The sequence below is a fragment of the Aulonocara stuartgranti genome (assembly GCF_965226115.1).
Source record: "Aulonocara stuartgranti genome assembly, chromosome: 2".
Classification (NCBI taxonomy): domain Eukaryota; kingdom Metazoa; phylum Chordata; class Actinopteri; order Cichliformes; family Cichlidae; genus Aulonocara; species Aulonocara stuartgranti.
In genome coordinates this window covers 314,787-342,432 of record NC_138940.1, presented here as the reverse complement: position 1 = coordinate 342,432, position 27,646 = coordinate 314,787, and the positions used below count along the sequence as shown (strand labels likewise).

The window sequence follows — 27,646 nt, the reverse complement described above, 5'->3', positions numbered from 1 at the left end:
CCTTAGTCTGTAACACAGTCAAATATATTCTCAAGTAATATTCAAGCATGCCATTCAGCGTGTTAGTACGAGCAGCTCGGGAGCAGCTTGGGAGAACAAGAAAACAGAGACTGCTTTAGATTGTCTTCCCAAAGTGACTCAACTTTATTCACAAGTACAACAGTTTATATAGAGGGTAAAATTCATGAGACAGCAGATTTATCAGTTTAAACCAGTACAGACCAAGATAAGGGAGCGTCTTCCTGCCCTTGGGTGAAGAAGCATCCTTTGTGTAGTTTATTAGTTCAGCTACAATTGTGATTATCTCAGCGACATATTTTCAAGGCACAAAACGAAGAGTTCTTTCATTAGTGAAATCTGAAACAAACCATTTGGCCTTCAACAGGCGTCTAAAAGATTAAGAAACTAATGTAGCTGAGGGAGTGATCTCTGTGGTATTTCAACCTTGTTGAATGACAGAGTTTTCCTGTATAATGTCACTATAAAACAATATCCAGTAAATGCTCCCATGGTACTAAAATACCTAACAGTTCCACTCTTTTTTTATTATTATTTTTTTTAAAAAATAATAACTCAAATAGAAAGGAAAAATCACAAATGTAATAACATAATATAAAAAGCAAATCATAAAATGTAATAGTTCACAACCTAATGTTCAATATACACATCAGGAACATCATTGGTAACATCTGGCACATCCTCAGGATCAATTTGTGCTAATTGCAAATACATTGAAGTAGCTGTACTAGTAGCTATACGGGTTATCATTGAGCGTACACAGGGTATCACACAACAGGCAATAATCATCAAAAACAAAATAATACATGCTACAACTGTTACAAAGGCTACAATGAGTTCCTTCCATTTTCCAAACGTGTCCTGCATCCACTTGTCTAGCCACTGACCGTGACCTGTATTGGCTCTTAGTTCTATCTGCAATGCTTCAAGTTTATTCATAGCTTGTGTAAATGAACCGTCAGGGGCGGTATTATTGGGAATAAAAGTACAACAAACATCTTCAAACATAGCACAAACACCTCCTTTCTCAGCTAACAGCATATCTAAGGCCATTCTATTTTGCATGGTCATTAAGGAGGCAGCAGACATCTGTTCTCCTAGGGCTTTAAGGGCCGTATTGGTCAGATTGGTATGTCTTTGCTGATTGTAATAAACATAATTGCTCCAGCCTACATTTTCGTTTACCTGTATCCACGGTAGTATTGAGACAAACCCTGCTGATATTTCTCCTTGTGCCTTTAATTCATTTGGTATCCCGCGTGGAACTCCTATAGCATCTATGTAAACGTTATGTGAATAAGCGGAGCGTTCCGTCCGTCTGCTGGATACAGGCAGATCCGAGGTTTGTTGTATCAGTAGTTCTTGAGCTAAAGTTACTAGACCGCAGGTACCGGTCCAATTAACAGGTAAGGCTAATCTAAGAGTATTATTGCACATCCAATAAGCATGTGGGATTGGTCTGGTCAGGCGCGAAGCTGTAAAGCCTTTTAATATGCCTCCCCAGTACGAGTCGTTTAGTGTGTTGGGCGAATGCAGGATTGTTGAGTTATCTGAATGCGTACTTATATATGCATATATATAAGAAAACATATGTTTATATTGTGTCCTGTCAACACTCGCTGCTAGCCATGTTTCGTTACAGCGTGCTCCTGGAGAGTCAGAAAAGAACGTATAGTTTTGTGTGTCATAATTTATGTTTTCAAGTTTTGGTCGGTGTATGCATGTCATCAAGATATTTGGGTGATGGCGCACCTGTGTTGGGGGCGAAAGAGGTTCGGTGCGGTCTTCGGGGCGCTTCATTTGGTTGCAGGGGTGGGTAGAATCATTAATCATGCTAACATCCTTACTAGAGACTTGTCCTGTGTATATGAATAAACAATCTAAAGGACTTAGTTCTACTCGCACCGCTTCAATCAGGGTTACTGTTAAGGGCCCCTTTTTATCATTTTTGAATAGCATCTTTGTTAAGGGAAAACCTGAAATTGGATATCCCACTATGACCTGTTCTGGATTACCCTTTGAACAGACATAACAGTTACTGTTTCCTAAGTCACGAGCGGCTATTCTGGCATTGTCATACCAGGCGTTAGTTCCTGTTCTAGGGGGTGCATAAGATGGTTTATTGGTGGTGTCTGTGTTGCTTTCTACTGATTTTAGAGAACGTGACGAGTGTACTAGGTGGGTGTCTTGCCAAGTGGAGCATGAGGTATTGTCAGCAAAATGTGGCTTGCAGAAACGTGAACAGGGTTGCACTTTACAATACGAAATAGTAAATAAAAATCCTAAGGTTAATGCAGTAGATATGATTAATAACCTAAATATATAAAAAAGACAGTTCTTTAGTCGTCTCCTGGCCTGGTCCCAGGTTCGAGAGACACCGTATAAGCGTCGTGTGATGACAATGGGCATTTCATTTTCTCCATTATCAGGATGAAACGAGTCTATCTTTATCAGGTTAGACATTGTGTGGTACTCTAGGCTTTCTGTTCCTGCTGGATGTTCGAGTACCTTGTTGTTGTTCAGGCGGGGGATCAAAGGGCTTTCTGAGTCTTGGCTCTTTCAGGCGTTGTGTGTTAATCAGTGATTGTGTGTGTGTAGGTGGATTGGATCCGGGCGCTGGCTCGCCTGAGTCGTCATCTATAGGTGTATTGAATCCGGGCGCTGGCTCGCCGGAGACGTCATCTACTTGATCCGACGCCTTAGGTGGTTTGGTGGGGCTGGTCTTAACCCTGCTGGCATGAATCCACTGAGGTTGTCCGTCTGTTAGGATGCTGGTTCTCGTCACTGCAAGTACAGTCTGGGGGCTGGAACACGCGGCCTCCCCGAGTGCCCTTGGTTTTAGCAACTTTACCAATACCGCATCTCCTGGTTTCCACGGATGGGTTGGATCTATGGAAGGGAGAGGCTGAGAGAGACAAACTTTCTGATAGTTATTATTCAGTGTTTCTACCAGGTTATGAACATAGTCAGACAATGCAGTGTCTATGTCCCCTTCCAATAGCGGTGCCCCTCTGGAGGCTGACCATGGTGTTGGAAACGGTCTTCCCATGATTATTTCAAATGGAGATAATTTGGTTGCTGCGGATGGAGTCATTCTAATCTCGCAGAGGATTTGAGGAAGTAGTTTGATCCAGGTCATTCCTGTTTCTATCATTGCTTTAGTCAGGCGATTTTTTATGGTCCTATTCATTCTTTCTACAACTCCTGAGCTCTGAGGATGGTATGGCACATGATATTTCCAGTCTATTGCTAGAGTTTTAGCACACTTTTGAATTACTTCTGATGTAAATGAAGGTCCTCTATCACTGTTAATTTGGTGAGGTATTCCAAATCTGGGTATTATTTCATTGCACAACTTTTGACAGACTACTTCTGCAGTTTCTTTTGATGTTGGGTAAGCTTCTACCCATTTACTAAATTGGTCCACTATTACCAGTAAGTACTTGATGCTTCCTTGTGCTGGCATGTGTGTAAAATCAATTTGTAATGTATGAAATGGGAAATCTGGTTGTGGTAAATGCTGATGTTTTGCTTTTGGTTTTCCTACATTAGTTCGTGCACATGTTAGACAGGTTGCTAATATGCGTTTTACTGCGTGTGATGTTTTCTCGATTACAAATCTTGATTTTATTGCTCCTATTACCCCTCTTTGTCCGACATGACTCACACCGTGAAAATGGCGGACAAGGATTGGCAGTATTGAAGATGGGAGGGCAATTAAACCCTCAAGGTTTTTGTATAAGCCGTCTCTGTTATCTAAGGTACAATCATTACTTTCCCAGTAAGTGTAATCTAAGGCAGAGGCCTGCTCTTGTATGAATTTTAGGTCAACATTTGTTTCTAAATAGTCTGGGAGCGTGACAAGTGGCAGCTGTAAAGGCAAAGATAATACTTCCCTTCTGGGTGGTTGCTGTGAGGCAGCAGCTGCTTTCGCGGTTACGTCTGCAAGAGCATTTCCCACTGCCTCGTCTGTGTCAGCCGTGCTGTGCCCCTTCGTTTTAACAACTGCAATTGCCGATGGCAGCTGTATAGCCTGCAAAAGTCTTTGAACAAGGTCAGAATTAGCGATCGATTTTCCATCAGCAGATCTAAATCCTCTTTGTCTCCACAATGTGCCAAAGTCATGCACCACACCGAATGCATAACGGCTATCAGTGTAAATTGTTACCCGCTTATCCACATGTAACTCACAGGCGCGTATTAAAGCCATGAGCTCTGCTTTTTGTGCTGAGTGAAATGGTAATGAGTGAGCCTCTAGTATGATGTCAGGCAATGTCACCACCGAATAGCCACAAAGAAATAAGTTGTCATTTGGTTTTGAACAGGACCCGTCCACATAAACAATGACTGAGTCTGGGATTGGTGTCTGCTCTAAGTCTGGGCGTGGTGCTGTGGATTCCTGTATACGTGTCATACAATCATGATCGTCAGGGTCGTCTGAACCATCCTGTCGGTCAGAGGAACACAGCATACGAATGAGTAAGTGTGCTGGCGAATTGGGTGTGCTGCTTGCTTTTATAGTGAGATTTGCTGTTGAAGTCAGTGTAGCTTCATAACCTGAGCGACGTTGTGCGGTCATGTGTTGTGTAGTTATGTTTGCTAGAATGGTCGTGACCTGGTGATTGGTGTGTAGAATAGTGTCATGTGAGAGTGTGAGCTTCTCGCAGTCCCTTATCATGATAGAGCAAGCTGCTACTGCTCTCAGGCAGGCCGGCATCCCCTGAACTACTGCTGGCAGCACCTTTGAGTAGAAGGCTACTGGACGGTAGCCACAGCCATGCTCTTGGGCCAATACACCTGCACAGGTTGTGCCGTTCTCTGTGACGTACAGGTGGAACGGTAAGTGGTAGTCAGGCAGACCCAAACAAGGGGCGGAGGTCAGCGCTCCCTGTAATGCATTGAAAGAGGCAGTCATTTCTGTGGACCACAGTATTCGAGGAGGCTTGTCTTTTTTGCAGCATTCACGCAGAATGTGGTCATGAAAAGAACAGTCTGGTATCCACTGTCTGCAATAGTTCACCATGCCTAGGAAGGACAGCATTTCCTTCTGTGTAGTGGGCTTAGGGACAGAGGTCACAGCTTTGACCCTGTCTGTAGTCATAGAACGTTGTCCGTGAGACAGTGTAAATCCCAAATATTGAACAGAAGTCTGACAGTACTGCATTTTCTTTGCTGATGCTTTGTGGCCAGTCTGTTGGAGGTGCTGGAGTAGCATGTGTGTGGCAGTTTGACATAGTTTTTCACTTTCAGCACAGAGGAGGAGATCATCTACATACTGGATCAGAGTACAGCCCTCTGGAGGAGTGAAGCCGTCCAGGGTAGCACGTACCACCATTGAGAAAGCCGCAGGGCTGTCTACCATGCCTTGGGGTAAGCGAGTCCATGTGTACTGCTTATCTCTATGTGTAAAAGCAAATATCGGCTGTGTGTCTTCATGCACAGGTACTGAGAAAAAGGCGGAGCACAAATCCACCACAGTAAAATGTGTAGCTGTTGCTGGAATAGATGTCAGTATGCTGGGAACATCTGGGACAATAGGTGGCAGAGGCATAATGACTGCATTAACTTGCCTTAAGTCTTGTGTGAAACGCCATACGCCAGGTTTGTTAGGCTTTGGCACAGGATTGACAGGAGTGTTATATGGAGATACTGTGGGCTTTATTACTCCAGCTGTCAATAAATCTCCTATGATGATGTCTAAGGCTGCGGCTTTTTCAGCGGAAATGGGATATTGCTTGACATATACCGGCTTGTTGTTTTTTTAGCTGAGCATGATAAGGTGTACAGTCAATAAATCCTACATCATTCTCACCTCTTGACCATAATGTCATGTTTTGATATTCAGCTGGCAATGTGACAGCAGAGATAGTACAGTGTATGGGGTAGGTTAGATCTATGTGTCGACATGGTGCAGTGATGTCATAGCCTATGTCTGAGTTATGTGACAAAACCACTGTTTGGCCTTCACTGGTGTGAGCAGTTATCATGTTGTTGAACAGTGTGAGAGAAACAAATATGTGGCTTCCAGGCATGGGGCTACCTGGTAACGGTGTTTGCACATGTTTTTGACACAGAGTGTGACGTGGGATACCAGTCAGATGGATATTGAGTTCATTCTCCGCTGAGGCGTCCAGCTGACACAGAGGCTGTTCCTTCTCCATGGTGTCGGTGCATAGGGCAGAGAAAACATAGCTGTTATCAGTATCTGCAAACATTTCACCCTTTGTGTTAAATGAAATACACAAGTTCATTTTTGCCATTAAATCTCTGCCTAATAGATTCACAGGCGAGTTTGGAATAATTATGAATGGATGATATGTAATTTCATCTGGTTTTGGGCCCCAGCGTGTTTTTAGAGAATGAGTTTTGGGGCATTGCACTAGAGTTCCGTTTATTCCCATGGTGTTGATGCACACAGAGGAAACAGGCCCACTATAGAATTTTCCAGACAGTGAACTTTTAGTGGCTCCACTGTCAACTAAAAAGGAATACGTCTTTTCACCTATCTCTATATCTAACATGGGCAAGCTTTCTGTGTTACGGGACAATTGCAAATGCAGCATCGTGTGTAGTGCTTCACACTGTCCCTCATCATCACCTGGGCCTCCCTATGGTTGGTCCAGTCTTTCGTTATCATATGGGTGGGGATTAAAATGTGGATTATAAGGTTGCTGCCTAAGTGCAAAGGGGCCATTATTTTGATGTGATTCCTGTCTGCGTTGCCAGTTACCTTGTCTGTAAGACCTCTGCTGACGCCTAGTGGCAGGAGCTGGTCCTGTGTTTTGTGGTTGAGACCTATGTGCTGCTGATTTGCATTCCCTCCTCCAGTGTCCTATTTTTCCACAATAAAAACATACGTCTCCACTCCTATCTTTCCTTCTGAAATCTCCCTGCTGCGCTTGTTGAGGGGACGGGGCCCCTGCATACATCATTTTTTCACTTTCCTCTGAGCCTTCAACATCAAAATTCAACATCATCTTAACAGTTTTAGCCTTCGTGCTGTTGGGGAAAAGATCTGCACCAGCTTTTGTTTTGACAAGTGTGATAAAGTTCTTTATTTTCATGTCATAGAGATTATCAGTGGCAGTCAGCTTCAATAGTTGTGAACATTCTGGATGAATATTGTTTAAGAATGTTGTTATGAAAATCTGATCATTTCCTCCTTCAGGCATGCATGCCTCATTAGTCCAGCAGTGTGTGAAACGTTTCATAAACACTAGAATGGATTCATCTGGCTTTTGCTTACACATGGTTACTGCATTTAAATCAATTTTATCTCTAGACATTGTGAGCAGAAATTTCTTTAGATTTTGAAAAAAGGCTGTGATTTTGTCATCGTTTATCCACAAAAACGAGGTGGTGTTGGCTGCTTGGTCATTTTTAGGGTCTAGTTCCTCTACTTCTTCAATAAGCTGAGATTCAGTCACACCTGGGATTCGTTGGCATAATATATATCTATAGTCAGGCCCACCCAAGTGGTGGTATCTGGTACTTCTCTGTAATGCAGAAACAAAGGCTGTAGGATTTTGTAGAGGATCGGGAAGTTCTTTAATGGTTGCTGCTAACTCTGAAATTTTAGGGGGTTGAATGCAACACATGTCCCCTATTATCATGAACGGGAGGGAGGTGCTGACGTCATTAAATTGTGATCCCTGCTTTTCTTTATAACGGGTGTTTTTGTGGGGGCCCTCTTGAGTTTTTTCCTCTTTTTTCTGCTTTAAGTAGTTCCTTATTAAATTTCTGGTGTTAGTTATTGCTTTTGGCACAGTTAAACCATTCGCTACTCTAGTGTGGCGCTGAACATGATTATCTATGACGGAAACGGCTTCCTGCAGTTCAGCTTCCGTACGTTCAGTTAAAGGATCTTTCATGATTTCCTCACACTCTGTCATTAACTGTTTTGTTTGCTTTTTATGTTCCTGTAACTCTCTTTCTCGTTCAGTGTATTCTCGTTCCTGTCTTTGATCTAGGTTAAACCAGTCATCTTCTTCTGATTTAGGTGTCATTTCAGTGCCTTCCTCACTCCTTTGGGATTCTGCTGTTATATCAGGATATACGCGCTGGTGACGTGCAGCCGCCGCAGCAGCTATTAATTCTGTTTTTTCATCATAAGGCGGCGGAGCCGTAGGTTGAACGGATGGGCATATAAGGCTAGTTTTTTCTGCAGTGGATTTACTAGAGCCTACACTGGCTTGATTTAAAGCTTTTACGTCTGGCTCGGGTCCTTTTTTCCATAGTGGTAGCATGCGATTGGTCACATCACGACATTCTATCATATATTTTTTACAGGACTTTTTAATCAGCCTACTTTCCTTATCACAAATAGTATTTAACATTTCTACTGACCTGTTTTCTGGCGATAATCGTTCGGGATAGGGCTCCGGAAATACATTAGGATGCATTAAAGTTATAGTTCTTAAGTTCGAGACGAAATCAGTCACGTAAGCACTTCCGCATGTTCTGGATACGTAATCATGGAAGTCTTCATTGATTCGCGAGCGTGGGTTAAACGTAACCGGAAGTGGGAGTCGTACTGAGCCGCTATTTGTGATTTTATATTTTATTTTTTTCGGTTTTACAGTTAATTTTGATTTTTTATCGGACCCGTCTAAGGTCTTTGAATTATTCTGACCCATGGTCAGTGATTTCCAGAGGGGTTTAGACGCTTTGAAGGATTTAAGTTAGTTTTTATTTTTGCTGTGGCACACCTGAGGTTACTTGATTTTTTTGCTAGCAATTTTATCTTTTTAGTGAGCAACTTCTCACTTTTTAACGAGCAACTTCTCGTTTTATGACCCCAGGCAACTTCTTGTGTCCTTTCTGCTGGTGAGCAACTTCTTAGTTTATGACAGCAGGCAACTTCCTGTGTCCTTTCTGCTTTTATTTACAAAACAACAGGCAACTTCCTGTGTTTCTATGTGGGCCACTAAAGAAGGCTCCTCAGTGTATCCCACTTGTTACTATGTGGGCCACTGAAGAAGGCCTCGTCAGCGTATCCCGTTTCTATGTGGATCACTGAGAAAGGCATAACACAGTCTTATAAAATAAAAGACGAGTGCCTACCTTCGTCAGGATCCCACTTCTGACACCAAAATTGAAGGAAACGGTTTCCAGGGCCTAATCCGTGGATCGGCTTCCTCCGAGGCGTGGACGTCTATCAGCAGAGAATGTACCTTCACCTATCAGCAGAGAATGTCCCTTAGTCTGTAACACAGTCAAATATATTCTCAAGTAATATTCAAGCATGCCATTCAGCGTGTTAGTACGAGCAGCTCGGGAGCAGCTTGGGAGAACAAGAAAACAGAGACTGCTTTAGATTGTCTTCCCAAAGTGACTCAACTTTATTCACAAGTACAACAGTTTATATAGAGGGTAAAATTCATGAGACAGCAGATTTATCAGTTTAAACCAGTACAGACCAAGATAAGGGAGCGTCTTCCTGCCCTTGGGTGAAGAAGCATCCTTTGTGTAGTTTATTAGTTCAGCTACAATTGTGATTATCTCAGCGACATATTTTCAAGGCACAAAACGAAGAGTTCTTTCATTAGTGAAATCTGAAACAAACCATTTGGCCTTCAACAGGCGTCTAAAAGATTAAGAAACTAATGTAGCTGAGGGAGTGATCTCTGTGGTATTTCAACCTTGTTGAATGACAGAGTTTTCCTGTATAATGTCACTATAAAACAATATCCAGTAAATGCTCCCATGGTACTAAAATACCTAACAGATATCTTAAAACAAGTTGTGAATTAGCTATTCCAAAAACTCTGTTAAGTCAAAAAAGTCTGGCACAGTATACTGTGTACATGACCTTTATTGGAAAAGAACTGTCCAAACAGTAACAAACAGTAACTTCAGTCTATCATAGTACACAAAAATTTAAAGACACATTGTAAGTGTAACTTTGTTATTTTGTGTTCCTTTTCGAACTGCTAAACCAGTTAGCTACGCAACATATAAAACATAATAAAAAGAGCATTTGCAATTTCAAACAGAATTTGCAGAACAGATGTGTTTAAAGGAAAAAGTACTTTGTATTACATTAATAAGAATTTAAAAAAAAGAATTCAAGTGTAAATTGCAACTTCAACGCTATCAGATCCAAACCTTCCAACACAGACCTCAGTTACATCTTGCTCAAACAGCTCTACGTTTCAATAAAAATTTCTACAGCCTGCCAAGACTGTTTTGTATGAGCCTGTGGTGTCTTGGTCATGGATATTGTCCTTTAACACTTAAATCTGAATGACAGACAGAAGCGCTGCCACACATTTAGGATAGGTGAGTAGTAGTATGCCATAAGATACAGCAAACCTTCTCCAAGGTCATCTGTGGCAAATGTAGTGATGGGAGTGGTTCAAACTGCAATAATGCAATGCAATGACCCTTCAAAGAGCAGAAAGGGGCTGACGCTGGATCTTCTGTTGGCAAAAAGAAAAACAAAGACAAAATTGTACAGGGTGGGCCATTTATATGGATACACCGTAATAACATGGGAATGGTTGGTGAGATTAAAGTCCTGTTTGTGGCACATTAGTATATGTGAGGGGGCAAACTCCTCAAGGTGGGTGGTGACCATGGGGGCCATTTAGAAGTTGGCCATCTTGGATACAACTTTTGTTTTTTCAATAGGAAGAGGGCCATGTGACACATCAAACTTATTGGTAATGTCACAAGAAAAACAGTGGTGTGCTTGGTTTCAACGTAACTTTATTCTTTCATGAGTTATTTACAAGTTTCTCTTTGTTCACAGCCATTGACATGTTGAAGAGGTTAACACCTGAGGAGCGGATCGAAATTGTGTTGATAGCTGGTGAACGCAGTAACCTGGTCATTGCAGCAGATTTCAATGCAAGACACCCTATGAGACCACCCATCTCCCATGCTACAGTTCGCAAACTGCTTGCTAAGTTTCGTGAAACTGGTTCAGTGTTGGATTTGGCAAAATGTGGACGCAAGAAAACTGTCACTAATGAAGAAACACCAGTGGCTGTCCTAGTTTCATTCAGCAAGAGCCCACAGCGTAGCACTCGCCGCATGTCACTGGAGAGTGGCATTAGTCGAACATCCCTTCGGCGGTTATTAGCTACTCACAAATGGCACCCTTACAAACTCCAGCTACTGCAGCATCTCAACGAGGATGACCCAGATCGGCGCACAGAATTTGCAGAATGGGCAAAACAAAAATTGGAACAGGACCCTCAGTTCACACAGAAGATTTTGTTCAGTGATGAGGCAAACTTTTATGTGAGTGGTGTTAACAAACAAAACCACCGCTATTGGTCTGACACTAACCCACATTGGATGGATCCCTCCAAGACTGCTGGACCAACAAAAGTGATGGTTTGGTGTGGCATATGGGGTACAACGATAGTGGGTCCATTCTTCATCAATGGAAACCTCAAGGCCACTGGATATTTGAAATTGCTACATGATGATGTGTTTCCCTCTTTGTGCACTGAAGCTGGCACGTTCCCTGAGTTTTTACAGCAACATGGTGCACCACCACATTATGGGTGCCAGGTCCGAGCATTCCTAGATGAACAGTTTCCTGGAAAGTGGATTGGTCATCGTGGGCCAGTTGAATGGCCCCCATGGTCTCCCAATCTGACCCCCTTAGACTTTTATCTTTGGGGTCATCTGAAGGCAATTGTCTATGGTGTGAAGATACGAGATGTGCAGCACCTGAAACTACGGATACTGGATGCCTGTGCTGGCATTTCTCCTGCGGTGTTGCTATCAGTGTGTGAAGAGAGGGAGAAGAGGGTTGCATTGACAATCCAACACAATGGGCAGCACATTGAACACATTTTATAAGTGTTCAGAAACTCGTAAATAACTGTTACGTCCCCACATAAAAGCTAGGCGATGAGGGTGGGGGACAGTAACAGTTGGAGCTGGGTGAAATGAAAAGAACGCCAGGAAGAGGTATTTAACACAAAATAAATCTTTATTATAATCAAATACCTCAATAATCATATAAATAGTAACAACAAAAAGAGACAGCACCGCTGCTTTAATGATAAATCAGACAGGTCAACCCAAAGAGATAGTGACCACTTCGACAAAAGAAAACAACAACAAGGCAACAACAGCAACAACAGAAAAAGACAGCAACGCTGCTATTAACAATAACCAGGCAGGCCAAACAAAATAATGGAGGCCGCCGTCACTTAAGGGAAACCACCGCTCAGTTAAGCACTACTCACAAAGAGCCACGCACAGTGGGGCTGGTCACACACAGCAGGCCTTTTCCATACCTAAACCAGTATCACACACTGACCAACACAGAGGAAATCCACCAGCAGCCTCTCCCACACCACCACACTGCTCTTCTCCAGCTTATCACCTCTGAGGGTAATTGGTGGTAACGAGGGCAGATGAGCAGCAGGTGTGTCCTAAAGGAGAAGGCAGGGGCAGAGAGAGACAAGGGGAGGGGCAAGAGGAGGAGAGGGAGAAGACAACACCACGCCCACACACTCCCACAGCCTCACAGGATGTAACAATAACTGATGAAAGAATAAAGTTACGTTGAAACCAAGCACACCATTGTTTTTCTTGTGACATTACCAATAAGTCTGATGTGTCACATGGCCCTCTTCCTATTGAAAAAACAAAAGTTGTATCCAAGATGGCCGACTTCTAAATGGCCACCATGGTCACCACCCATCTTGAGGAGTTTGCCCCCTCACATATACTAATGTGCCACAAACAGGACTTTAACATCACCAACCATTCCCATGTTATTACGGTGTATCCATATAAATGGCCCACCCTGTACAATGTACGGAGAAACTCCAAAGCTATCATGGTAGTTCAAATACTTAACAACAAGTATGTATTAGACTTAGACTTAACTTCATTGATCCCTTTGGGTTGCATCCTTAGGGTGATACATGAATGATGACAACCATAGATCAGATGCGCTACAGACCATATTAATGTTATTTTTCTTTAGATTGACAAATACTGTATAGAAAATCCCAAATATCCATGCCATTGAAAAATGTAATAAATTCTGCCTCATCACCGTTAGGATTATGTCTTTACACACTTTAGGAAATGACACACTGCACCTGTGATAGTTAAATATATAATTATTTCCAATTTATTTTCAGCTTTAGGGGTATTATTTGATAACAAATATGAAGAAACCCAGACCTGAAGGAAAAGAATCAGTGCTTCACTGGCATGTCCCATCTTCTTGGGTGGTGCAGTTCGTGATGGGAAGAGAGTTGGTAGTGTACTGAACAGGGCTATGTTTAAACAGAACAGGAAAGAAAGAACTAAATCAACTTTCAGTTCAATATTATTGCTATAATTGTAATCTTTCACTTACAACTGTTGTCACCAGAACTGCTACTTGGTGGCAAAAGCATGTTTGATCCACTACTTGATTCTGCATCATAATCTTCTCCCTGGTGACATGGTGAGATATCCATGAGACGCCTTTTCTTTAGTTTCATCCTAAATAAGTAAACGAAAATAGTTATATTACAGGAGTCCTAAACACAATGTGTCGTGCTAGGTGTTTTTAGATCAAAAGCGGCAAAACTTGCCTCTTTGTGAACATGAGCCGAACTGTTTCCTCCTCATAAAATTTTCAGGCCCTGGAAGCAGGTCCCTTAAATCGTCCCTACTGAGGGTGTGGAGCAAGACCTCATCTATGTTGGCAGCTTTAAATAAAAGTCAGTAACTTTCAGAAATGTAAAGGTTGTACATCTCTTTAAATGTATACATTTCACTGTTCAAGAAAGGAAACAATTCCAAATGGTCATTTTGTCAAATACATTTAAATGTAATTTCAAATATTTTATTGATTTGACAACATAAAACTGATTCTATGTAGGATCACTGTCAGTGTGTGCAACACAAAATTCACTTAGACATTAATTTGCATAAATATGCATATGCTTGGCCTACCATTTAGAACCGAAAAGTTGCAATCATCCAAACCCTCCATGATTTTCTGGTGTAGCTTTTGTCAGAACCTGAGGACAGAAAAACATATATAAGTTTTGCGAGATCCCAAGTTACTCGCAAAAGTTTGTCTTAATTTTTTTTTTATCCCATGTCCCTTGCGGGGCTCCGTACATAATGAACTGGCATTAGAAAAACAAATTTTAACAAATAACCCATCAATTACTATGACTGTGGTAGTCGTCTTTACAATTACATTACATTACAAGTTAAATGCAGACTTGGTATAAACCACCCCTTCAAACTTGGTATTGACCCCTACTACTCTGCCCGCCAAGAACTTCTTTCAGGTCTTTTTTCCCAAACAAGATGGCGTGTTGGTGGTGTGGGATTTGTTTTGTTTTTGTTGCCTTAACATGAACATCTCTTTTGAGTCATATTAATACAATTCATAGCCGTAGCCCAGACTTTCGTGTGATATGTGGGATTGGTGTTTGTACGGAGGAATACAGGAACCTAACCTAGTGCTAATACAATATTTAACTTTTTAATATGAACTAGACTATGGAACACCAAAATGTTAAAAATGTGTCATTGAATTTTTGTTTTACATTATAATATTTGATTAAATATTTCTTTCACTTCGATTTTTTTTTTTTTGTAATAATAGAAACATTTTGAGACACTTGAATTTTAAGCAGCTTTTTAAGCAGCAGCCAATGAGCGTTCAGGTCCCACCCACTGACCCTGATTGCCTGACTAAGAAATTCAGTTGTTAAATGACCTGAAATAAATACACCATTATGAAAAACCCGTTTTGGCTGTTTTAACATATGGCATAGAAACTGAACATTTAACAGTGTTTCCTGAAAACCCTCTCCTGTCTGATCATTTCCTGATAACATTTACATTTACAATTATTGATTACACAGCGGTGGAGAGTAGACTTTATCACAGTAGATGTCTTTCTGAAAGCGCTGTAACTAAGTTTAAGAATATAATCCACCCACTGTTATCATCTTCAATGCCCTGTACCAACATAGAGCAGAGCAGCTATCTGAACGCTACCCCAACAGAAGTCGATTATCTTGTTAATAATTTCACCTCCTCACTACATACGACTCTGGATACTGTAGCTCCCGTGAAAACTAAGGTTTCTAATCAGAAGTACCTGACTCCGTGGTATAATTCTCAAACACGTACCCTAAAGCAGATGACTCGTAATCTGGAGAGGAAATGGCGTGTCACAAATTTAGAGGATCATCATTTAGCCTGGAGAAATAGTTTGCTGCTTTATAAGAAAGCCCTCCACAAAGCCAGAACATCTTACTATTCATCACTGATTGAAGAAAATAAGAACAACCCCAGGTTTCTCTTCAGCACTGTAGCCAGGCTGACAAAAAGTCAGAGCTCTTTTGAGCCAACAATCCCTTTAATGTTAACTAGTAATGACTTCATGAACTTCTTCACAAATAAAATTTTTATCATTAGAGAAAAAATTACCAGTAATCATCCCACAGATGTAATATTATCTACAGCTACTCTTAGTACCATTGATGTTAAGTTAGACTCTTTTTCTCTAATTGATCTTTCTGAGTTAACTTCAATAATTACTTCCTCCAAACCATCAACGTGTCTTTTAGACCCCATTCCTACAAAACTGCTCAAAGAAGTCCTGCCATTAATTAATTCTTCGATCTTAAATATGATCAACCTATCTCTAATGATCGGCTATGTACCACAGGCCTTCAAGCTGGCTGTAGTTAAACCTTTACTCAAAAAGCCATCTCTAGACCCAGCAGTCTTAGCTAATTATAGGCCAATCTCCAACCTTCCTTTCATATCAAAAATCCTTGAAAGAGTAGTTGTCAAACAGCTAACAGATCATCTGCAGAGGAATGGTTTATTTGAAGAGTTTCAGTCAGGTTTCAGAGCTCATCACAGCACAGAAACAGCTTTAGTTGAGGTTACAAATGATCTTCTTATGGCCTCTGACAGTGGACTCATCTCTGTGCTTGTCCTGCTAGACCTTAGTGCAGCATTCGATACTGTCGACCATAATATCCTATTAGAGCGATTAGAACATGCTGTAGGTATTACAGGTACTGCACTGCAGTGGTTTGTATCATATCTATCTAATAGACTCCAGTTTGTTCATGTAAATGGAGAGTCCTCTTCACACACTGAGGTTAATTATGGAGTTCCACAGGGTTCAGTGCTAGGACCAATTCTGTTTACATTATATATGCTTCCCTTAGGCAGCATCATTAGAAGACATAGCATACATTTACACTGCTATGCAGATGACACCCAGCTCTATCTGTCCATGAAGCCAGATAACACACACCAATGAGTTAAACTGCAGGAATGTCTTAAAGACATAAAGACCTGGATGGCCGCTAACTTTCTGCTTCTTAATTCAGATAAAACTGAGGTTATTGTACTCGGCCCTGAAAAGCCTAGAAATATGGTATCTAACCAGATTCTTACTCTGGATGGCATTACCTTGGCCTCCAGTAACACTGTGAGGAACCTTGGAGTCATTTTTGACCAGGACATTTCCTTCAATGCACATATTAAACAAATATGTAAGACTGCGTTCTTCCATTTGCGCAACATCTCTAAAGTTAGAAATATCCTGTCTCAGAGCGAGGCTGAAAAACTAGTTCATGCATTTATTACTTCCAGGCTGGACGACTGTAATTCATTATTATCAGGATGTCCAAAAAACTCACTGAAAAGCCTTCAGTTAATCCAAAATGCTGCAGCAAGAGTCCTGACAGGGACTAGAAAGAGAGAGCATATTTCTCCTGTTTTGGCTTCCCTTCATTGGCTTCCTGTTAAATCCAGAATTCTGCTCCTCACATACAAGGTCTTAAATAATCAGGACCCAACCCTAACCCTTTTAACCTTCATTTTAACCCTGTTCCAAACAAGCCATTAACCTTAACATTTAACATCCTTTGTAAGGACTCTTTTATTGCAGTTGACATTACACAGTTTGACCTAGGGGTGAATTTCCTGGGACTTTCACTCCTGTGAAGATTGTGACATTTTATCAGCACAGGTCTACATGCTTCAGATCAGCAAAGTGTGAAAACCTCTGCTTCTACAGAGGTGGTGACACTTCCTGAAGATCAAATGAATTTGATTATTCATGTAAGAACTTTCTTTTTCACGTGGCTGCACGTATATGAGAACTCTACAGCGAAACCATGTTTGAAACATCAATTTATTTTCTGTGGTGATGGTGACAAAAACAAGGCAACATTATTATAAATGTGATATTGTGATAAATAATTCATATACAAGTAAAAATTAAAAGGATACACAAACACAGGAAACGTACATAAGTTAATCAGCACTACACAAATTGAGATCAGAGGCACGTTGAATATGGAGTGATGTTTCTGTTTCATCTGTCACCCACTGCTTTCAACTATCTGCATCACAAGTCTGGCACAACTTCAAAACAGGACAGAACTTTGATTCAGCTTTTCTTATCTTTACTGTGTTCCCTCGTCCTTTATTTGATCAGATATCACAATCTGTGGAGTACATGGAGTCAACAGAAGAAAAGAGGCTGGATGCATGTTAATGTCCAACACGAGAGCAATGACACAGCTCTGTGGACACATGATGGTTAGTGTAGGAAAAGGATCCAGCTAGTCCTGTTGGTGATGCCACACAATTGATGACATGTAAGTGAGGACAGTTGCTCTTGTATTGTGTACACACACACACACACATGATGTGAATCTGAAGTATGTCTGTTTTACATTTCTTTATAATTTTACGGAGCTGCTTTAGAGGCATCCAGATTTAATTATAAAACATACATAATATGCACTCTCATTAATGAAACTATCCAACATAATATACATACTATGGTTATGACTTGGCTCTTTTCCTTTATTCTTTAATTATTGGAATATTGGCTTGAAAGCATTTTTTCATCGTGTTCTTTAAAAAGCAACAAAAATTAAATGATTAAGAAACTAATCAGAAAAATCATTATGCTGGAAACTCATTAGTTGCAGTCAACATTCAACAGCCGCCCACCTCCTCTGCCAAACCACAGAAAATATCTTTGTAATGTAAAATGGCATAGCTATTGTCATGGCTAGGTGGTCCTCACCGATTACCTTGCCATTTTTTGGGGGTGTTTGTGTGTACTGCGTCGTGTTCTCCTCTCCATCTTGTGCATGTGTTTTGCTGCGGAGACATGTACCTCCGGAAGCCGTGGCACGGCACGGCAGCTGACCGGAGGGGAGGGTCCGGAGCTGGAAGCGTCGCACCTGTACGTAATTATTTCGCCGGCTACAACTGATCTGAAGCAGCCCTATTTAACGGTGCAGTCGAGTCACAACCAACGCTGGAACGTTGAACTAAACCGGGTAGCGTAATCGTGGCTAGTATACTCAGCTTGTGAAAGAGAGAACGGTTGAGTTACCGTGCGGGTGTTTTTCTCATCTGCCCCCAGGATTCAGAGATCGGAGGAGGAGCCGGCACAAGGAGCGGTTTTGGATTATTACAGCACTGCTCTTTCTGGATTACAGACTCGAACTATTGACTCACCTTTTCACTGTGAATAAATTCACTGTCACTCTGCAAGAAGTCTCGCACCTGAGTCCTTTACTTCCATTTCTCCATGACAGAACGTTCCAGTCAAGCGGACTCAGCGGACTCGTCATCCTGGCGGCGCGAGCTGTCGCTCCAGGCGGGGCAATTAGAACGCCACGAGAAAATGTTACACCATGTCTCCAGGGAGCAATCTGCGCTAATCCAGGTTGTGACGGAGCTAAAAGGTATGCTGCTATCTCCGTCTGGAGCTGCGGGGGGCCCTTCACCAGCGCCACCCCCGATCAGCGTCGCTGCTGCTTGCCCACTGCCTCCCTCCCCTCCTCCACCGCCACGGGAACATTCATTGCCTGTCCCGGAAAAGTTTTCTGGGGAATTAGACAAGAGTAGGGGATTTTTGACGCAGTGTGCCCTCATCTTTAGGCAGCAGGCTCAGGCCTACGCCACTGATGGTTCTAAAATAGCCTTGATGGTGGAGCTGTTGACGGGCCGAGCCTTGCAGTGGGCGCAAGCGGTCCTGAACTCCCAGCCTCAGATTTCTTACACTGAGTTTTTGAACAAATTTCGTGGCGTTTTTGATAAAGGAACTAACCCTGACAGTGCTGCGCATAGGACGTTTACCTTGAAGCAGGGCCGGAGGAGCGTCGCTGACTTCTCGGTGGACTTCTGGATCCTCGCTGAGGAGACTGGTTGGGAGGAAACGGCGCTCCGGGGCGCCTTCTTGAACAGTCTGAATGAGGGACTGAAGCGTGAGTTGGCTACAAAAGACTTGCCTAACACTTTGAGTGCGTTGATTGATTTATGTATTAGGTTGGACGACCACCTGCGGGAGTTCGGCAGGCGGACACCGGGAGGCGCTAGGTGGCGGGCGGAATTGCCGGCTCTGGAATGGAGAGGGACGGACCTACGGAGGCGGAGGAGCCTATGCAGCTAGGCAGAACACGATTGAGCTCCACAGATTGGAGGAGGAGACGCCAGACGGGTGAGTGTTTTGCATGTGGGAAGAAGGGACATTTTGCTGACGCATGCCCCTCTCGGGGAAACGACCAAGCCCGTCAGTAGCTGTGGGAATACTGACGGGTGCGACCATGAACACTGCCTCCCATCTGAGTTTTCCTGCTAAGTTGGTTTTTCAATCTCACACCCATCTGTGTAGTGCGTTAGTGGATTCTGGGGCCGAACAGAGTTTTCTGGATGAATCGCTCGCTAGGAGGTTGGGTTTTCCTGCAGTCCCTCTCCAGGAGCCCCTTCAAGTGTTGGCTCTTAACGGCAGCCCGTTAGCGGAAATAACTCATCGCACAGCCGATCTGACCTTAGTTCTTTCTGGTAACCATGTCGAGAGAGTTTCCCTGTTTCTGTTTAGAGCCCCCGGCACACCATTGGTCTTGGGGTTCCCATGGCTCACACAACACAACCCGCGGATCGACTGGGCTCAGGGACGCGTGACAGGATGGAACGAGTGGTGCCATGAACATTGTTTACGTGCAGCGGTGCCCAGTTTATTGCCCCTAACTCCAGCGGCTCAAGTGAAGGCACCTGATCTTTCAGCCGTCCCTCCGGAGTACCACGATTTGGCTCAGGTATTCAGCAAAGACCTGGCAGTGTCCCTCCCGCCTCATCGCCCTTACGATTGCGGGATAGATCTGCACCCCGGCGCCCCATTACCCACCAGCCGGCTTTACAGCATCTCAAAACCCGAACGTGAGACGATGGAGCGTTACATCACAGACTCCCTTGCTGCCGGTCTAATTCGCCCATCCACGTCCCCGCTGGGGGCTGGATTCTTCTTTGTACAGAAAAAAGACAAGTCTCTCCGCCCCTGTATAGATTTCCGGGGCCTGAATAAGATTACAGTCAAGAACAGATATCCCCTCCCTCTTCTGGCCTCAGCGTTCGAACTACTCCAGGGGGCGACCATCTTTTCCAAACTCGACCTCCGTAATGCATACCATCTGGTTCGTGTTCGCAAAGGGGATGAATGGAAGACGGCGTTTAACACCCATCTGGGGCACTTCGAATATTTGGTTATGCCTTTCGGACTCACCAACGCCCCCGCTGTTTTTCAAGCTATGGTTAATGATGTGCTGCGTGACTTTATTAACCACTTTGTGTTTGTCTATTTAGACGACATCCTAATTTTCTCCAGGACCCGAGCCGAACACGTGAAACAGGTGAGACTGGTGCTGCAGCGTTTGCTGGAGAATCGGCTTTTCGTCAAGGGTGAGAAGTGCCAGTTTCATGTTCAGTCTGTGCCGTTTTTGGGGTTTATTGTGGAGAAGGGGCAGTTGCGAGCCGACCCTGCCAAAGTGAGGGCAGTGGTAGAGTGGCCCGAGCCCAAGACACGTCGGGAACTGCAAAGGTTTCTCGGGTTCGCCAACTTTTACAGGAAGTAAAAAGTCATCTACAAAGATTTAAGATGGCGGCGCGCACAGACGCAGCGGCCCGGAGCTCCTACACTTTTGCACTTTTGGTGGTACTGTGTATTATTTCACACAGTCTGGGGTTACTTCAATACAACAGAGATGATCTACTACAACTAAGCCATGGAGATCTTCAACTAACATCCGAGTATCTCATCCCCCCGGAGATCGTTAAGCAACCCCCGGGGCTACCCGCAACAGCAAGCCGCAGGAGGAGACGTTGCGAGCGGAGGCAGAAGAGAGGCAAGCGGGGAGGCCTGTGGGCACGGCTAAAGACTAGTCCGTTTAAACCACCACTCCCGATCATATTCCTCTCCAACGCCCGTTCAATCCGTTACAAACTGGATGAAATACGACTGCAGATCGCCACTCGACGGACTTTTAATAACTGTTCGTGCATGATTTTCACTGAAACCTGGCTGGACAGCGCCATTCCCGATGCGGCTATCGATCTAGCAGGCCGCACCGCCTATCGAGCCGACAGGTCTGCGGACTCGGGTAAGAAGACTGGCGGGGGGCTGTGCATCTATATTAACAACCTTTGGTGCACGAACGTCACGGTAACGGAAAAACTGTGCAGTACAGAGGTAGAACTGTTGGTGTTAAAGTGCCGTCCATTCTATCTCCCTCGGGAATTTTCTGCCGTTTACATCTGCGCTGTTTACATTCCACCAGATGCTAATGCTAAGCTAGCATTAGCACAATTGAGCAGCAGCATCAATAACAGCCTGGTAGCACACCCGGACAGTGTCTTTATTGCGGCTGGGGATTTTAACCACGCGGACCTGAAATCTGTACTTCACAATTTCCACCGTAATGTGAAGTGTGCTACCAGAGGAGATAGAACGTTGGACCAGGTGTACACCAACATGGCAAATGCGTACAGAGCCCAGGCTTATCCCCACCTGGGTCTGTCAGACTATCTCTCCCTTCTGCTACACCCAATATACACACAAAAGATCAAGAGCACTGGGATTACAACCAAAACCGTGAGAACATGGCCGCAGGACGCTATTCCGATGCTTCAGGACTGTTTCCACTGCACAGACTGGGATGTATTCAAGGTGCAGGACACTGACAATCGTGTCGCATTGGACAGTTACACCTCCACTGTCTTGGACTACATCTGTTTCTGTGTGGACAATGTAACAACTTGGAAACGATTCCGTGTGTTCCCTAATAATCCACCCTGGATGACACACGGAGTTCAACAACTTATTCGAACAAGGAACAACGCTTTCAAATCCGGGGACCAGGAGGCATACAGTGCTGCCAGGGCCAACCTGAGAAGAGGCATCAAGACTGCCAAGCAGCAGCACAGGAGGCGTATCGAGGCCAGGTTTGAGAACAACACAAACCCAAGGCAGGTCTGGGAGGGCATCAGGGCTATCACGGACTACAAAAGAAGAACACCATCACCCTCAGCCGACAGTTCTACTCTGGCTGAGGATCTAAATCTCTTTTATGCCCGTTTTGACAGGGAGAACACCGACCCTGACCTGTCCCCTCTCCCCTCAACCGACCCTGCTCTGGTCCTGAGCACTCATGAGCTGAGGCGTGTGTTCCGGAGCATTAACACCAGGAAGGCGGCCGGGCCGGATGGAGTGCTGGGCCGGGTGCTAAAAGACTGTGCTGCGGACCTGGCAGACGTCTTCACCTCTATATATAACACCTCGTTGTCCTGTTCACTGGTACCATCCTGTTTCAAAGCAGCAACCATCGTTCCCATCCCAAAACAGTCAAATGTCACATGTCTGAACGATTTCAGACCTGTGGCACTCACCCCCATTCCCGCCAAATGCCTGGAGAGACTGGTCATTAAACACATCAGAGCTGCTTTTCCACCATCCCTGGACTCGCACAGTTTGCATACAGGGAGAACCGGTCAACCGAGGATGCGATCGCCACAGTGCTGCACACATTACTGAAGCACTTGGAACACAGGAACACCTATGCACGGCTCCTCTTTGTAGACTACAGCTCGGCTTTTAATACCATCCGGCCATACAAACTCCGTCCCAAACTCCACCAACTGGGACTTAACTCCTCTCTGTGCAACTGGATTGTGGACTTCCTCACTAACCGTAGACAGAGTGTCAGAGTGGGTAAGAACACCTCTTCCACCCTTGTGGTCAACACCGGTGCCCCTCAGGGGTGTGTTCTGAGCCCTCTGCTATACACTCTCTTCACCCATGACTGTATTTCCTCCTGCGCGTCCAATCTCATTGTTAAGTTTGCAGATGACACTACAGTGCTCGGACTTATATCCAACAATGATGAGACAAACTATAGGACAGAGGTGCAACAACTAGAGTCATGGTGCCACGACAATAACTTGGTCTTAAACACAAAAAAGACCAAGGAGATCATTGTAGATTTCCGGAAGAGGGGTCATAACAACCATCTGCCTCTCTTCATTGGTAGTGAGGCGGTGGAGAGGGTGAGCAGTTTAAAATTCTTGGGGGTAACTGTGACTGAGGACCTGTCCTGGGGCAACCATATCACCTCAGTTGTACGGAAGGCCCAACAGCGCCTCTACTACCTGAGGAGACTGCGGAGCGCACACATTCCCAGATCTCTGATGTTGAACTTCTACAACTGTGCCATCAGCAGCGTTCTGACGTATGGATTTCTAGTGTGGTTCCCCAGCTGCACCAAGGCCGATCAGCAAGCACTCCAGCGGGTGGTGAAAGAAGCTGGCAGAATTATTGGAACAAGTCTGCCAGAGATCAGTAATATCTTCCCCACTCGCTGTCTGAGGAGGGTGCACAGTATCCTGCGGGACCAACATCACCCTGCGCGCCACCTTTTCCATCTGCTGCCCTCAGGGAGAAGGTACAGGTCTATACAGGCCAGAACATCCAGACTGGCCAACAGCCTGTATCCACAGGCTGTGAGGCTCCTGAACTCTCTGCCCCCCTCTCACGGACAATAACCATATCCAACTTCTTAATAGCAATGAACTGGTCTGCATTGGTGCATCATATCTTTATTCTCTTCCCCCTCCTGACCCCCCCCCCTTTCTTAAATAGATAACTATCATATCTGATATCATATCTCACAGTACAATAATATTGAATGGGTTGCATTGTTGTATTTTGTCATGTTTCTCAGGTCTTTGTCTGAATTTCTACGAACATTATTGCTAAGGATTGTCTTATTGCATTGGAGTCACACTGGGTTAAATATGTACACTTGGGTTTTAAGGGGTATTTATTATTTTCTTCTTTTTTTTGGGTTGTATGGAAGCCCCAAACGCAATTTAATTGTTCTTGACAATGACAATAAATAAATAAATACTAAAAAAATACTAAAATACTAAGTTCATCAGAAACTTTAGTGCGGTGGTCTCTCCTCTCACACGGCTCACCTCTCCCAAGCAGCCTTTTCTCTGGTCTAGTTCAGCACAGCGGGCGTTTGCCCATTTGAAACGTCTGTTTTCCTCTGCTCCCATTTTGATCCAGGCTGACCTCACCCAACCATTCGTGGTGGAGGTGGACGCATCGGACTCAGGGGTGGGGGCCGTTCTCTCCCAGCGGGTGGAGGGCAGGCTGCACCCATGTGCCTTTTTCTCTCGACGGCTGACACCAGCGGAACGGAACTATGACGTGGGCGATCGGGAGCTCCTCGCCATCAAACTGGCCCTGGAGGAATGGCGGCACTGGTTGGAGGGAGGAGAACACCCCGTGGTGACTTGGACAGACCATAAGAACTTGGCATATATCCAGGCAGCTAAGCGTCTCAACGCTCGTCAAGCCAGGTGGGCCCTGTTCTTTACACGTTTCAATATCTCTATAACCTACAGACCGGGATCACGCAACACGAAGCCCGATGCTCTGTCACGCCAATTTTCACCCCACATGGATGACGAAGAGAGGCAGAGACCCGTTCTGCCCGCCTCATGCATCGTGGGGGCCATCACATGGGAGATTGAGAGGACGGTCAGAGAGGCCCAGCAGCAGGAGCCAGACCCAGGGACGGGCCCTGATGGACGGTTGTTCGTCCCCACAACGGTCCGGGGCAGAGTTATACACTGGGCCCACACCGCAAAGTTCTCCTGCCACCCTGGTAAGAACCGCACCATTAGTTTTTTGCGACGTTTGTTTTGGTGGCCCTCTCTCCTCAGGGATGTTCGGGACTATGTGGCGGCCGTCCCACCTGTGCTCGGAATAAGACCCCCAGTGCTCCCCAGGCCGGTCTCTTGCACCCTCTGCCCGTCCCCAAGCGCCCCTGGTCGCACATCGCTTTGGATTTTGTCACCGGTCTACCGCCGTCGTCAGGTAACACGACCATACTCACTGTGATAGACCGTTTTTCCAAGGCTGCGCACTTTGTGGCATTGCCTAAGCTCCCGACGGCCTTGGAGACTGCTCGGCTCCTCACTGATCATGTTTTTCGATTACATGGACTGCCACGGGACATTGTTTCTGATTGGGGTCCCCAGTTTACTTCTCGGGTGTGGAGGGCGTTTTGTTCGGAACTGGGGGCCGGAGTGAGTTTGTCTTCAGGTTTTCATCCTCAGACGAATGGTCAGGCGGAGCGGGCGAATCAGGAGTTGGAGTCTATGTTGCGCTGTGTGGTTTCCTCGAATCAATCCACCTGGAGTGGCCAATTAGCTTGGGTCGAGTACGCTCACAATTCCAGCACGTCAGCGGCCACTGGGGTGTCTCCGTTTGAGGCGTCACTGGGGTACCAGCCGCCTCTACTCACCATCACTGAAGGCGAGCTGGCCGTCCCCTCCGTTCAGCATCATATGAGACGCTGCAGGCAAGCGTGGCGCGCCACCCGGGCGGCTCTGTTGAGGACGGCGGAACAGAATAAGAGGCTGGCTGATCGTCGCCGCACCCCTGCCCCTGCCTATTGTGTTGGGCAGCAGGTGTGGCTCTCTTCCAGGTATGTTCCTTTGCGGACTGAATCCAGGAAGTTGGCCCCGCGTTTCATTGGGCCCTTTTCGATCCAGGCTGTTCTGAACCCAGTGACTGTTCGCTTGGCCCTTCCTCGTGCCATGAGGATTCATAATGTGTTTCATGTTTCCCAGGTGAGACCGGTCCGGACCAGCCCTTTGTGCCCGCCCTCCGGGCCCCCGCCGCCCGCCCGGGTTATCGACGGCACCCCGGCGTATTCCATCACCCGCATTATGGATGCCCGGCGCCGCGGTAGGGGCTTTCAGTTCTTGGTGGATTGGGCCGGGTATGGTCCGGAAGAACGTTCCTGGGTGCCGCGGTCTGCGATTCTCGATGACGCCATGGTGAGAGAGTTCCGCCGCCGGCACCCTGACAAGTTTGGTCGGTCGCCGGGAGGCTCCCGTTAGTGGGGGGGTACTGTCACGGATAGGTGGTCCTCACCGATTACCTTGCCATTTTTTGGGGGTGTTTGTGTGTACTGCGTCGTGTTCTCCTCTCCATCTTGTGCATGTGTTTTGCTGCAGAGACATGTACCTCTGGAAGCCGTGGCACGGCACGGCAGCTGACCGGAGGGGAGGGTCCGGAGCTGGAAGCGTCGCACCTGTACGTAATTATTTCGCCGGCTACAACTGATCTGAAGCAGCCCTATTTAACGGTGCAGTCGAGTCACAACCAACGCTGGAACGTTGAACTAAACCGGGTAGCGTAATCGTGGCTAGTATACTCAGCTTGTGAAAGAGAGAACGGTTGAGTTACCGTGCGTGTGTTTTTCTCATCTGCCCCCAGGATTCAGAGATCGGAGGAGGAGCCGGCACAAGGAGCGGTTTTGGATTATTACAGCACTGTCACTGAGGGGAGAAGTCATAGGAGCGGTTTTGGATAATTACTGCACTGCTCTTTCTGGATTACAGACTCGAACTATTGACTCACCTTTTCACTGTGAATAAATTCACTGTCACTCTGCAAGAAGTCTCGCACCTGAGTCCTTTACTTACATTTCACCATGACAGCTATAGCTCAACACCTTTGTTATCTTTAGTACACTGTAAAAAAGACAAGATAAGACAAGACAAGAACTAACAGACTTAAAAACACCTTTGTCCCACACGCCATCAAACTGTTTAACTCCTCTCTGGAGGGGAGAGGGAGGGGAAACAGGAGGACAAAGGAGGGGGGAACAACTAAGCTGTAGTGCCTCTTCACCTCACTGTACAATACCTTGTGCAATACTTTTGTAAATAGTCAACAGTGCAATAGACTCAATACTTGAAATGTGCAATTCACTTGTATTTTTATTTTTTATTCCTATTTATTCTATTTATCCCCTTTGTATATTTTATTTATATTTGTCTCTGTATTTATATGTGTGTGTGTGTGTGTGTGTGTGTGTATATATATATATATAACAATTCTGTAACTGTAACTTCGGTCGTTGCTGTGCTTTTTGGAAGTCGAATTTCCCAGAGGAACCCACCCGAGGGATTAATAAAGTTCTATCTTATCTTATCTTATCTTAAAAAGATCCGTATATTTAACAGTGAAAGACAGTAAAAACACGACAGGAAAAACCTGTTAACTATAAAACAGTTTAAAACTGTTGATTTGATGTGAAATTGCCGTAAATAAAGAAATGTAGAAAAACTGTAATATGTACATTTTTTCTCTGAAAAAAATACATAAACCTACTGTAAATCACTCTTGCATAGTTTTTTTAACGGAAGATTCCAATAAAGTTTAGAACAGGCAAACACAATTTTTTTTACATTTATTTATTGAAAAAAATACAGGTTTTAATTGCTGAAT

General features: G+C 44.7%; 1 protein-coding gene and 1 long non-coding RNA gene across 3 annotated transcripts in view; one reads left to right on the top strand and one right to left on the bottom strand.

The window, feature by feature from the left end:
- Nucleotides 1-24,662, top strand: part of LOC309718092 (uncharacterized protein) — a 32,131-nt gene extending 7,469 nt beyond the window's left edge. Inside the window, exons 3-4 of the mRNA XM_082553089.1 lie at nt 19,330-19,501; nt 24,404-24,662. Coding sequence (XP_082409215.1) covers nt 19,330-19,501; nt 24,404-24,524 — 293 coding nt within the window. The 3' untranslated portion in view covers nt 24,525-24,662. The remainder of the gene's footprint in view (nt 1-19,329; nt 19,502-24,403) is intronic.
- On the bottom strand, nt 121-8,814 carry LOC309718125. 2 transcript variants are annotated; one of them, XR_014279869.1, is made up of 2 exons: nt 8,365-8,814; nt 121-6,173 (listed from the first exon to the last, which is right to left on the bottom strand). It is a non-coding gene; the product is annotated as an uncharacterized lncRNA (long non-coding RNA). The 2 variants fall into 2 exon arrangements; XR_014279870.1 differs by having other exon boundaries at nt 121-6,170.
- Nucleotides 24,663-27,646: the final 2,984 nt, after the last annotated feature.